Genomic DNA, 11,265 nt, shown 5'->3' with positions numbered 1-11,265 from the left:
GTGTACGCGATGAACAAGAAGAGGCGTGGGAGATGCGTGATATTCCATCACCAAGAGTTCAACGAAGGGAACGGCGACTACAGAGAGGGTTCTCAGTACGACGTGGAAAAAATATACAAGGCTTTCGAGAAGGAACTACGTTTCGAGATAACCGTTTACGAAAACTTGAAATTCTTCGACCTCTGCGAAAAGATAAAAGAACGTAAATGCTTATAATTCACAGACTCTTATCGATAGAAAGGAAATCTAGTTCATTGATCTCTGGTTTAACTAATTTTTAGTGTCCAAGGAGGAGGACCACAGCGACGCAGATTGCATCTGCATCTTCATATTGTCTCACGGAGGTTTCAACGGAACGATACACGCAAGGGACGTGTCCTACCCTTTCTCCGTTATCTGGAAACCGTTTCTAGAATGCAGAACTTTAGTAGGCAAGCCGAAACTATTTTTCGTACAGGTAAGACAGACTCGAACACGATTTACAATTAAACGTGAGTAAAATTAATGAGAAGTTTCGACTTCCAGGCTTGCAGAGGACGGACCACAGATCAAGGGAACATGGGGAGGCACGCGACCGATTCGACCGACGCTATGTACACGATTCCTACTCACGCGGATTTCCTATTCGGCTACAGCACGGTCGATGGTAAATGAATAAACAAATACTATTCACGATGATCTTGATTAAAAGGAATTTGTATCTCGTAGATCATTACGCTTTTCGGGATCTGAAGGCGGGCACGTGGTACATCGACAGCCTGTGCCGAGTGATCAGGACGCACTGGAGAGAGTACGATCTCACGAAAATGCTGACGGAAACTTCGCGCACCGTCGCGTTATATTACACTTCCAGCAGTAATAATCCAGCGTTGGACAAGAAGAAGCAAATCCCCACGTTCACGTCTACGCTCACCAGGCAACTGTACTTCACTCCCAAGGACTGATTCTGAAACTATTCCATAATAATTTTAATACAAAAATAGTTAGCTTGAATTTTCTTTTTAAAATAATTAATAAAGATTGTAATTTTAGTCATGAAAATATTCTGATCTCTTGAAAAAAAATATAAAAACTGTGATCAAGGTTTAAATATCTTAACTAGGAATTATTTATAGACTGACTGATTTTTAGGTATTTTAAATACCCCTAGAGGGTCAATAATTATTATTGTGATAAGACCGCAGATTCGATGAGTCGAACTTAATAGAGAAAAATAGAAACGAAAGAATCTGCGGTCCAGCTGTCCCTATAGGTTTGTTTGTTAAACATTTTTTGTGATACATTTTATAATCGATCAAATCGTGTAACCAATAAAAACTATTACGATGACGAACTTCTTGAATTTCTTGGTTTGATATCCCTACGCTCATTCCTTGACTGGTCTTCTCTTTTGATTCAATCGTCGCTTGGAAGAAAAACGTTTCCGATAAAAGTCGTAGTTCTACAAGTACAGTCCTATGCAATTTCCTCCTAATTCGAATAATTTGAGAGTAACAATTGCGAGGCATTGTTGAAATTCTCTTTTCGTCTCGATGAGAGCAAGTAGCTATTGCAGTATCGCAAAAATCAGCCACCGGTGGCTGACGAGGTCTAAACGAAAAGTCTAGTGTCAGCCACCGATGGCTGACGTGGAACTCAACGTGATAAGGATCTTGCATTGAAAATTTTACTTCTATAGGTGCGTTCAAACTTTCCTGACGCCGTTTCATACGTGTATGCAACTACTATAATTTTACAATTACTCCGTTGTCTCTCTCTAATCCCCCCTGTTTCTGGCTGGGCCTTACTAATCTCCACATTATTGTCTTACACGAATTTAACATTACTTCTCGTTTGTTCCACATATCTCTCGGTCAAGGCTTTTAGAAACAACAAAGACGACCTTCGAAAATTTCTACGAAATCAGTTTCAGTGACGAGATTAACAGTGATTAACAATACTTAAGCAATGTTCATTATTAATTCTTCTATATCTCTTAACGTTTAATCAATAATGAGATAGTTTGAAAGGAATTCGGAAAATCTTCTTATTCACCTTTAATTTTCTTCTCCATATCATCTTTTCTTAGTCACTTTTCACGATTGATCGATATTATCAAGATTCGTTGATAACGCTAACGTCCGCAGAATATAAAAGACCCTTCAGGTATTTCAACCCGGGAAGTCGAAGATTAGCGGTGCGTCCGAGAGTGAACCATGTTCTGTCTGGTGTTCCTTCTGTTCTCTTTGTTGATCATATCCTACTTATTAGGGGATATGATCAAGGGATGGAGAAATCGGATCCAGGAGAATTTGTTTAACGATCGTGGGAACAAGGTAACGTGACCGAGTCGAAGTTCATTTTAAAAAAGAACCGTGTCGTACATCGGGAAACTGTTGTATACGTGAGTACACAGTGACAGACGTCGAAGCATGCTTGTCAGTGTTCAACCAATTTGTTAAATCGAGGCGAACTTATGATATGCACGTTGCGATTGTGGTAATAGAACCAGCAGGTGAGATATTTCAAATAATTGTAGAGACATACGGTAGGAATTTTAGGAGGAATAATGAACTCTCGTATTGTTAGAAGTAATCTGCATTATTACTGACAGACTGCGAATTTTTAGCATTCATAGAGAAGCTCGATCTGTAAAGAATATAGAAAATGGATTTAATAGAGAAACGACGATAAAGTGGATTTGACTAGAATTAGAATTATTTAAATCAATGTAAAGAGTGACAAAGATCAATTGAAAAGTTCTATTTTGCATAAAAATCAGCAGTCTAATAATAATCAAGAAACGTGGTCAAAGAATTAACTACGAGAATATTAATCTCTGGATTGGAGGTGAAGATATTGGAGCTGTAATGAAATAGATAGAAGAGGATTAGGATACACGCATTGATTCTAAACGTATCGGACGAGATAAGGGGAATGCAGAGCAAATTACAGTAACATTAATTGCAAATCTGACTGATCGCTCATGATAAACTATCACTTTATCGTGAGGCATGTTAATTAAAAGCAAGATCTAATCTTATAGTTCTGCATGACTTTAAAGACTGAAGACTAAGACTCTATTCAAATTCTCAACGACGTAAATGAGACACTGATCGGAGCATCGTATACGCCAGAAAGAAGCAGCGATTATAAATGAATTTAAGACAGAATTCTATCCACGTTTTGTAAGGGTAAAGTTCTAACAACGTAGAAATATGTGATCGGGATTGGTAAACGAGGAACAGATTGGACGATTGTATACGCAAGTGCATACGAGAAATGAGTTATCAGAATATGAGAAGACGCGTGCCTTTATGTACCGATGACTCGTCCCTTATTGTATTCATCGTAATAAACATATAATGCTTATTGTACGTTGATCATTCGCATATCGCACATTGTCTCTGATATAGTGAGGTACTCTCTGTGTACGTACCTAAAAACCAGTCCATTACGAGACGGTTGTTCTATTCTCGCTTTTGTCTCTCCAAAGCTGCATCAATTTTTTATATGGCCCTTCATTGATCATTGCTCGTCGTCGAACCGTCTCGCATAAAGACGAACAAACTTTCTGTGTCGTATCGATGTCACGAGTCGGAGGATTCCAAGATACAGTGTGTCATAAAAATCTGTCTATTTGGTTATCGTGCATCTATCCGATAATGCGTCCAGTGCGGTGATAAGAAGTGTCAGAAGTGTTTTCAGAAGAGTCGGAACAAGAAGTCGTCCAGGCGCTGCGGCAAAGCGGACAAGAGGCAGAAGACAAATTTGAATAGCATCGTTGACAATGATCTGCAGTCGCCCGACGTTTCAAGGAAGATCTCTAGGACGGAGGTTCACGCCGAATTAACGTTAGATACCTAAAAATAATAACACTGATTAAAATCGACGATTTTTAGATTTCCAATGAAACGCAAGCGAACGCTTCGGTTTTACGTTCCACGAGCACGATCTCGGACAAATCAGTGACGAGTGAGAGTGAGAGTGAGAGTGAGAAACATTAATTGCAAATCTGACTGATCGCTCATGATAAACTATCACTTTATCGTGAGGCATGTTAATTAAAAGCAAGATCTAATCTTATAGTTCTGCATGACTTTAAAGACTGAAGACTAAGACTCTATTCAAATTCTCAACGACGTAAATGAGACACTGATCGGAGCATCGTATACGCCAGAAAGAAGCAGCGATTATAAATGAATTTAAGACAGAATTCTATCCACGTTTTGTAAGGGTAAAGTTCTAACAACGTAGAAATATGTGATCGGGATTGGTAAACGAGGAACAGATTGGACGATTGTATACGCAAGTGCATACGAGAAATGAGTTATCAGAATATGAGAAGACGCGTGCCTTTATGTACCGATGACTCGTCCCTTATTGTATTCATCGTAATAAACATATAATGCTTATTGTACGTTGATCATTCGCATATCGCACATTGTCTCTGATATAGTGAGGTACTCTCTGTGTACGTACCTAAAAACCAGTCCATTACGAGACGGTTGTTCTATTCTCGCTTTTGTCTCTCCAAAGCTGCATCAATTTTTTATATGGCCCTTCATTGATCATTGCTCGTCGTCGAACCGTCTCGCATAAAGACGAACAAACTTTCTGTGTCGTATCGATGTCACGAGTCGGAGGATTCCAAGATACAGTGTGTCATAAAAATCTGTCTATTTGGTTATCGTGCATCTATCCGATAATGCGTCCAGTGCGGTGATAAGAAGTGTCAGAAGTGTTTTCAGAAGAGTCGGAACAAGAAGTCGTCCAGGCGCTGCGGCAAAGCGGACAAGAGGCAGAAGACAAATTTGAATAGCATCGTTGACAATGATCTGCAGTCGCCCGACGTTTCAAGGAAGATCTCTAGGACGGAGGTTCACGCCGAATTAACGTTAGATACCTAAAAATAATAACACTGATTAAAATCGACGATTTTTAGATTTCCAATGAAACGCAAGCGAACGCTTCGGTTTTACGTTCCACGAGCACGATCTCGGACAAATCAGTGACGAGTGAGAGTGAGAGTGAGAGTGAGAACACTGAAACCTTGAAGGAATCAAGAACGTATCCAAAAGACGATAAAATCATGTAAGTAATTTTTTCAACAGATGCATCGATACCGATGATTTACTGAATTCTTAGACGGTATCGAGCGAAACTGGCCAAGAACTTTTTGCCAAGGACGAGGGGTACAAGGCAGGCTCCCGGTATCGCGAACTCTAATCATATTTTTCAGCAAGATCTCCATGCTGAAGGAATCGCCGGTGTACTTGATGAAGGAGAAAAAGCGTGGGAAATGCGTGATATTTAATCACGAAACATTCTGCAATATTAAAACGAGGAAAGGGACTGAGTACGACGTGGACAAAATAAAACAGGTTTTCGGCAAGACTTTAGGTTTCGAGATGGTCGTCCACAATGACTTGAAGCGCTCCACAGTGTCGAAAAAGATAGAAAGACGTATGCACGAGATCAATACTTATAATTATTAAAATCTTACTGATAGATCGGACAGTTTTATGAAAGAAATATAGTTTTTAATATTGTGTAACTTAACGTCGTGTATGAAGAGATACGAATATCAATAGCAGTGACGGAATGTGGAAACTGACACAATCATTTTACAGAAAACTCAAGAATCTAGTCTTGTTCACAAAACTCTGATGAAAATGATTTGATTTTTAGTATGCACGGAGGATTACACAGACGCAAATTGTATTTGCATTTTCATATTGTCTCACGGGAGTACCGCGGAAAGGATAGAGGCGAAGGACACGTCTTACTGTTTCTCAGAAATCTGGGAACCGTTTCTAAAATGTAGAACATTAGTAGGCAAACCGAAACTATTTTTCGTACAGGTAAAGCAGAAGTTCGAGCACGACTTACAATTCAATGTAAAGTCAATGGGAAATTTAAAAGCGTCGTAACGTTGAAATACAGATTACAGAACTTCTTTAAGAGTCTATTAACAAGATCGTGTTAATTAGTGAACGAGGGTTTACTTCACAGGCTTGCAGAGGAAACAAGGAGGATGATGGGACGCTGGTTAAGTACGAGGTCGATTCCGCGGCCGCTATTTTTTATGCGATTCCTACTAGAGCCGATTTCTTATTCGCCTATGGCACGACAGACAGTAAATGAACGAACAGATACTATTCACGCGATTCATTGGAAAATAATGATTCGTTTCGAGTTCGGAAAAATGATTTTTTCACCAAGTTTGTTAATTAAATCGAATTCACTTTTTATAGAGCATTCCGCGCACCGGATGCCAGACAAGGGCACGTGGTACATTCAGAGTCTGTGCGAAGTGATCAACAGCCATTGGAAAGAGTACGATCTGTTGAAAATACTGACGACAACTTCGCGCACAGTTGCGTTAAATTACAATACGGATAAGCAGAAGAAACAAATGCCCACGTTCTCGTCTACGCTCACCAGAGACTTCTATTTCGTTCGGAATAATCGAAGGTCTAAAAAATGATTCGACAGTAATTTTAACAAGTAAAGTCTTTGTCAAAAATAATTAGCTTGAACTTTTTCTTTTTAAATTAGTCATAAATGTTCTAATCATTGCGAGACGGTCGTTGTAATTTTCTGATCTTTTCAAAACTGTATAAAAAGTGTGATCGCTAGTCCAGCTGTCCCTATAGATTTGTTTGTTAAACATTTTTTGTGACACATTTTATAATCGAGACCAATAAAAACTGTTACGACGACAAACCTCTCGAATTTCTCGGTTTCATTTCTCTCTCCACTCATCCCTGGATGATCGCTCGGTGCAACATTTTCCACGGATCTCCCGGCACTTGTTCCTGCTCGATCTCCCATCAGTATTTAATTGGCTCTCCGCTGGCTGCAACGAAAAAAAGCTCGTTAATTTTAAACCAAGCTGGCACCAATTAAATGTCGAATCTGGGAAACCAGATCCATGGCAGAATTTTAATAAACGTTTAATCAGAATTACTCCCGAAGGATCAATAAACTTGAACAATATCGTTTGTACTAGTCAAACACGTTTTAAAGAATTTGCCAGAGATCTCTGCAGGATAAAGCGACTACCGAATATCTCAGAATCGAATTACAAAGCGAGAGAACTCAGAGGAAAAAATTGGTAGCCCCACGTGGAGGAGATTAAACTATTTGGTGAACGAGCGGTCTAATAATAAGGAGTGATATTCGCGAACGGATTCAATTCAGACCCCTCTTCGTGGACGAGAGAATTAGTACAAAGCGCGCGCTCACTGACTGACATTTCTATTTCAACAAGACTCGATTTATCGTACATATTAAAAGAAGTCGTAGTAAACGACCCAATTTCTATTCACGCTTAAATATAAAATTATAGAAAAGAAGGGGAATATGAAATTGAGACGTTTAGTTTGTTGTTTGATAGTGAGAAATGATTTTGAGGCCGTGGAGATTTGCAGGAAGCAGCGAAATGGAATATTCCGTACGACACTCACACGTCCCATTAAATCAACCGTTGAGCAACGTGTTCGTCTGACAAACGTATCCCCACAGACTTATCCCCCTCGGCTGCTAATAAACCGTGTCATGATACATCGTCTCTGATCTACCGTGCATTACCTGAGGTACAACTAGACCGAAAGTTCAATAAAAATTAAACAAAGCGTGTATTCTCTAACGAATAAATTTTGAATGAATCTGATTTTACATATTTTCTAAACTAATTTTAATTCGACGTCAAGGGGGATACGTCTGGACGGATCGAACTGGATCACCGTTTGCGCTGGTCGGCTCGTGTGAAACGTTCAATCGACGCGGATCAAGATCACTCGAGACTTGTGTGTTCCGTGGAGGACGATGACCAGGGTCATAATCGATGCCAGTGGAGCACTTTCGGCGTCGGCGGGCCGGGAACTTGAGGGGTAAAGGCAGGCATTGGGTAGGAGAGCCACGATTCTGCTGGTAAGAGTCAGGAGTTTGCGCGAACAGATCAATACTGCCCCCGCGCTTGCATTCCTCTCTCTTTCCCTTGAACATCTTCGCCCCCTTTCAATTTTTACTTTATTCCTTCCGAATCTCGTTTCTTCGATTCATCAATCGAAGATTCGAGGCAATTATTTATCATACTATCGCTGCTATTATTTATCATACCTGAAAGGGCATTCACAGCGTTTATAAAGGTCCGTGAATCCGATTTTGACTCGACGCCGACGCTGTTTGTTCTGTTCTCGAAAAATCCGTTTGGAATCTAGTTGCAGCTCTTCAACGGCAAGTTGCATCCGGGACTAGGCGCTTTCATCTTTCCGCTCGTACAAGCAACCCCTCTCTGTCCGTAACCTCCCCCGACCTTCCCTTTCATCACCCTCTCCGTGGGTCCCTAGCCCAGTGTCTCTGTTTCCTCCTCCTCGTCTTTGTTCCTCATCGCGTTAGCTCACACGTTGTTCTGCTCAAAAAAATTGTATTTTATTAAAAATTTACAATGGATTAAACGATCATAAACGCGGTATCTCATTTCTTTACAATAGAACATGAATACTTTTTTAGATATTTCGACCGTTGTTTGAACTCCGTTTTCCCTTGATCTCTCCCTTTGTCGTTTACTTTCCCATTCCCTTTTTGCATGCAGCCTAACGTTTCGCCCCAGACTTTGTTCTGTCTTTTAGCAAAACGATACATGAAACGGTGCAGGATAATTAATTCATACGATTAATAACAGATTTAATTTAAACTGCATTTATAATAGTCGGGAAGACGAAGAGTAGCGAGCATACGTAACCCAGAAAAGTTCGAATGCGAAGAGGTAAGAAGAGGAACGAATTAAACGGGGCGTTAGTAAAAGCAGGAATGGTGCGCGACGAACAAGAGATTAAAGAGATAGAGAAAGAAGAAGAAGAAGCTGTGGCTGTGAAGAGTAAAATAAAATGAGAGATCAGAGACGGTTTGAGAAAAGAAAACCGGAGGTACGAGTAATAAGAGAAATTTTGCATAGAACCCGAGGCGAAGAAGAGACTCTTTCACAGGATCGGCAAACGTTATTTTAATTCCGACACGTTCGTCTCTCGTCGGCCATTGGCTTCTGTGAGATTTCTATTCCCAGCAACCTTTTTCCGCTTGTACGTTTCCATCGACGTCACCGTTCGTATCATCGTTCATCCTCCCTCTTTCCACCTGTCTACACGGTTTCATAGGTTTTCTGTCACCGCGGTTTTTCCTTTATTCCCGTTCGAACCTCCTCGCGTTTCCTCTTACAATTACTCCCGTTCGTACGTTTTTTTATTAATAACTCTCGTACGCTGTTCATTGATCAGTATTTTATTAAGAAATTGTTATTCCTATTTCTCTGTAGCTCGCGTCCTCTCCGTTCGATCCTTCATCCCTTCCATCGACGCTCCACCCCTACATCTTGCATCTCGTTCTGCACCCTCTCCGTTCCGTTTCATCTCCCGATTGCAGCCCTTCTCTCGGTCCGTTTTCCCGGTTCCCCTACCTGGCAACGCACAGCTTCCGTCCTGCTCGCTCCTCGTCTGCGGCACGACCCTCCGGCGGTCCAGCGCGCACGACCCATCGGCCGAGCGTACGGGACGCTGGAGAGAGCGTAGATTCAGTCGTACGCCTGGCACCCTCCCGTCGCGCATCTCTTCTCACGTACGTACGCGAGCGTACGTACGCCGAGCGTGTCGTTGCCCCGTCTTCGTTCCTTTCCAGCTTCTATGACTCGTTCGACGGTCCGGAGACCGGGGGACGTCTAGATCCAACAAGATACCACGTTCTCATGTGAGAGCTCACAGGTAAGTCGCCATTCCTTCTTCCCGTTCGAACCTTCTTCTCCTTCTTCTTCTTCTTCTTCTTTCAAATCTCACACGACGTTCGGTTTTATAAAAATAAAAGGCGACGAATTTAAATCTAGGGAAGTTCTCAGAGAATCCAAGTTCCTCCCATGGTCTCTCCTCTTTTTTCTGTATTGATGATATTCTATTAACGAGCTTTGTTAAGGAGATTATTGAGGGCTCGCGTAAAATTGGCAAGTGTCGCGTTCGAATCATTGATTTTCGGCGAAAGAGTGTGACTCACGGGTCGACCTATTCGAGTTTCCAACGAGATCAGTGAACCAGCGTGCAAACAGAATTCCATCTCCTCTATTTATAATAATTTTTCTGTACCTATCATCGTTACAAGTCCACTGCTGTGTCGTAATCGACTGGAAGTAGCATTCACGATCAAGATCACTCGGCCTCCTTTGACCAAACAGGAAGCAAGCGTAGCGGATTATCGTTTGAACGTCATAATCATCATCCTGTTATTGTCCCTCTCTGTCCTTCGAGCCATTAGAACTCGGACCTGAAAGAATTCATAGAACGAGTCAAAATTAATTGTAATTATTCCCAAACATTGATAATAATTATTTGCACGTTTTAAGATGAGAATTTCCTTCAACTTGCTTGAGCTATTGATTAATCACAGCCTGAGCTGAGATATTACATAAAAGTTTCACCGTGAAATGAACGCGCAATTAAGCAAACCAATGGCTCGAGACGCGATAAACAATTGCCCGACCGGTGCCCCCCCGACTAACTCGGTTACAATTGAGGATATCCTGCGGTGAAAGAGGTCGAGACGATCACAGGGAAAAATTTCTTCGACGGAAGAACGATTCCTTAAACTCTTCTCCCCCGCTCGCCTCTCTTTGGCATTTAATCCAACCGCTCTCCTCCTCCCTGAGTTCGCTTCTTTATGCATGTTTATTTATGTTCTCTTTTTTCAATCTCTTCAGGAACGATTCGCGGTCTACGGGCTCCTTTCATCCGTTCCAATTCACCCGCAGCACTTTTCCACAAATTTCTAACGAGCCCACCGCTATTTATTCTTGTCTACGTTCATGCTCGTTAATTTTTTTTTTAAGCTACCCCGACCCGTCCTTATTTCCATCTGTTTTACAGTTAATTAGTAAGCAATCTCAGTAACGAACCGCTCTTTATACCCTCCGGACAATTACTGTTACTTATATGCAAGTTATGAGATTTTTGTTGAGAGTTGCAGTAGTTTTTCAGAAACGATTTTTGATTTAGAAAATATTTACTGTGTATCGGATATTTAAATCAATGAGGGATCCATGATTTTAGTAGTTGAACGACGAGAGGTACTTTTGATATCAATTGATGAGGATTTTTGCAAAAGATCCATCGATTATAGATTTAGTGTATTATTATTATTGAGGAGATGCTGTTAAAGAGTAGCTGATGATTAGAGATACAACTTTTGTTTCAAACAGTTTTCGCTAGGATGAAGAAAAAGTGCAATAAATAATTTAAT

At 40.9% G+C, this 11,265-nt stretch overlaps 3 protein-coding genes and 1 long non-coding RNA gene across 9 annotated transcripts in view; 3 read left to right on the top strand and 1 right to left on the bottom strand.

Annotated features, from left to right (window-relative positions):
• The first annotated feature begins 6 nt into the window (after nucleotides 1-6).
• On the top strand, nucleotides 7-1,333 carry LOC108624972 (caspase-1-like). The gene is made up of 4 exons (XM_018024623.2): nucleotides 7-202; nucleotides 282-457; nucleotides 526-646; nucleotides 709-1,333. The coding sequence occupies exons 1-4, from the start codon at nucleotides 10-12 to the stop codon at nucleotides 942-944; spliced, it is 726 nt and encodes a 241-aa protein (XP_017880112.2). The 5' UTR covers nucleotides 7-9; the 3' UTR covers nucleotides 945-1,333.
• The window catches only part of LOC113464339 (uncharacterized), a 21,169-nt gene continuing 10,768 nt past the window's right edge, over nucleotides 865-11,265 (bottom strand). For 4 of the 6 annotated variants that reach the window (XR_003389172.1, XR_003389173.1, XR_003389174.1 and 1 more), the window contains 6 exons: nucleotides 10,116-10,293; nucleotides 8,107-8,398; nucleotides 6,710-6,841; nucleotides 4,462-4,885; nucleotides 3,419-3,842; nucleotides 869-952 (listed from right to left, as the gene is read on the bottom strand). This is a non-coding gene — a long non-coding RNA (uncharacterized LOC113464339). Of the gene's footprint in view, nucleotides 953-3,418; nucleotides 3,843-4,461; nucleotides 4,886-6,709; nucleotides 6,842-8,106; nucleotides 8,399-10,115; nucleotides 10,294-10,364; nucleotides 11,255-11,265 lie in introns of those variants that run through there. The other 2 variants (XR_003389175.1, XR_003389176.1) reach the window with 2 other exon arrangements.
• On the top strand, nucleotides 4,775-6,717 carry LOC108624971 (caspase-1-like). Its single transcript, XM_026813543.1, has 6 exons — nucleotides 4,775-4,859; nucleotides 4,925-5,073; nucleotides 5,222-5,445; nucleotides 5,671-5,843; nucleotides 5,995-6,118; nucleotides 6,237-6,717. The coding sequence occupies exons 3-6, from the start codon at nucleotides 5,232-5,234 to the stop codon at nucleotides 6,467-6,469; spliced, it is 744 nt and encodes a 247-aa protein (XP_026669344.1). The 5' UTR covers nucleotides 4,775-4,859; nucleotides 4,925-5,073; nucleotides 5,222-5,231; the 3' UTR covers nucleotides 6,470-6,717.
• The window catches only part of LOC108625015 (high-affinity choline transporter 1), a 13,111-nt gene continuing 11,311 nt past the window's right edge, over nucleotides 9,466-11,265 (top strand). Inside the window, exon 1 of the mRNA XM_018024696.2 lies at nucleotides 9,466-9,743. The gene's annotated coding sequence lies outside the window, so the exon portion shown is untranslated. The remainder of the gene's footprint in view (nucleotides 9,744-11,265) is intronic.

The sequence above is a fragment of the Ceratina calcarata genome, unplaced genomic scaffold (assembly GCF_001652005.2).
Source record: "Ceratina calcarata isolate Rehan_Ccalc_2016 unplaced genomic scaffold, ASM165200v1 scaffold337.2, whole genome shotgun sequence".
In the NCBI taxonomy this organism is placed as follows: Eukaryota; Metazoa; Arthropoda; class Insecta; order Hymenoptera; family Apidae; genus Ceratina; species Ceratina calcarata.
This window is presented reverse-complemented; position numbering and strand designations above follow the sequence as displayed.

Coding starts and splice junctions, on each gene's coding strand:
- LOC108624972 (XM_018024623.2), top strand. CDS start 10: ATGAACAAGAAGAGGCGTGGGAGATGCGTGATATTCCATCACCAAGAG. Junction 203..281: donor CTGCGAAAAGATAAAAGAAC/GTAAATGCTTAT, acceptor ACTAATTTTTAG/TGTCCAAGGAGGAGGACCAC. Junction 647..708: donor CGGCTACAGCACGGTCGATG/GTAAATGAATAA, acceptor TGTATCTCGTAG/ATCATTACGCTTTTCGGGAT.
- LOC108624971 (XM_026813543.1), top strand. CDS start 5,232: ATGCTGAAGGAATCGCCGGTGTACTTGATGAAGGAGAAAAAGCGTGGG. Junction 5,446..5,670: donor GTCGAAAAAGATAGAAAGAC/GTATGCACGAGA, acceptor TTTGATTTTTAG/TATGCACGGAGGATTACACA. Junction 6,119..6,236: donor CGCCTATGGCACGACAGACA/GTAAATGAACGA, acceptor CACTTTTTATAG/AGCATTCCGCGCACCGGATG.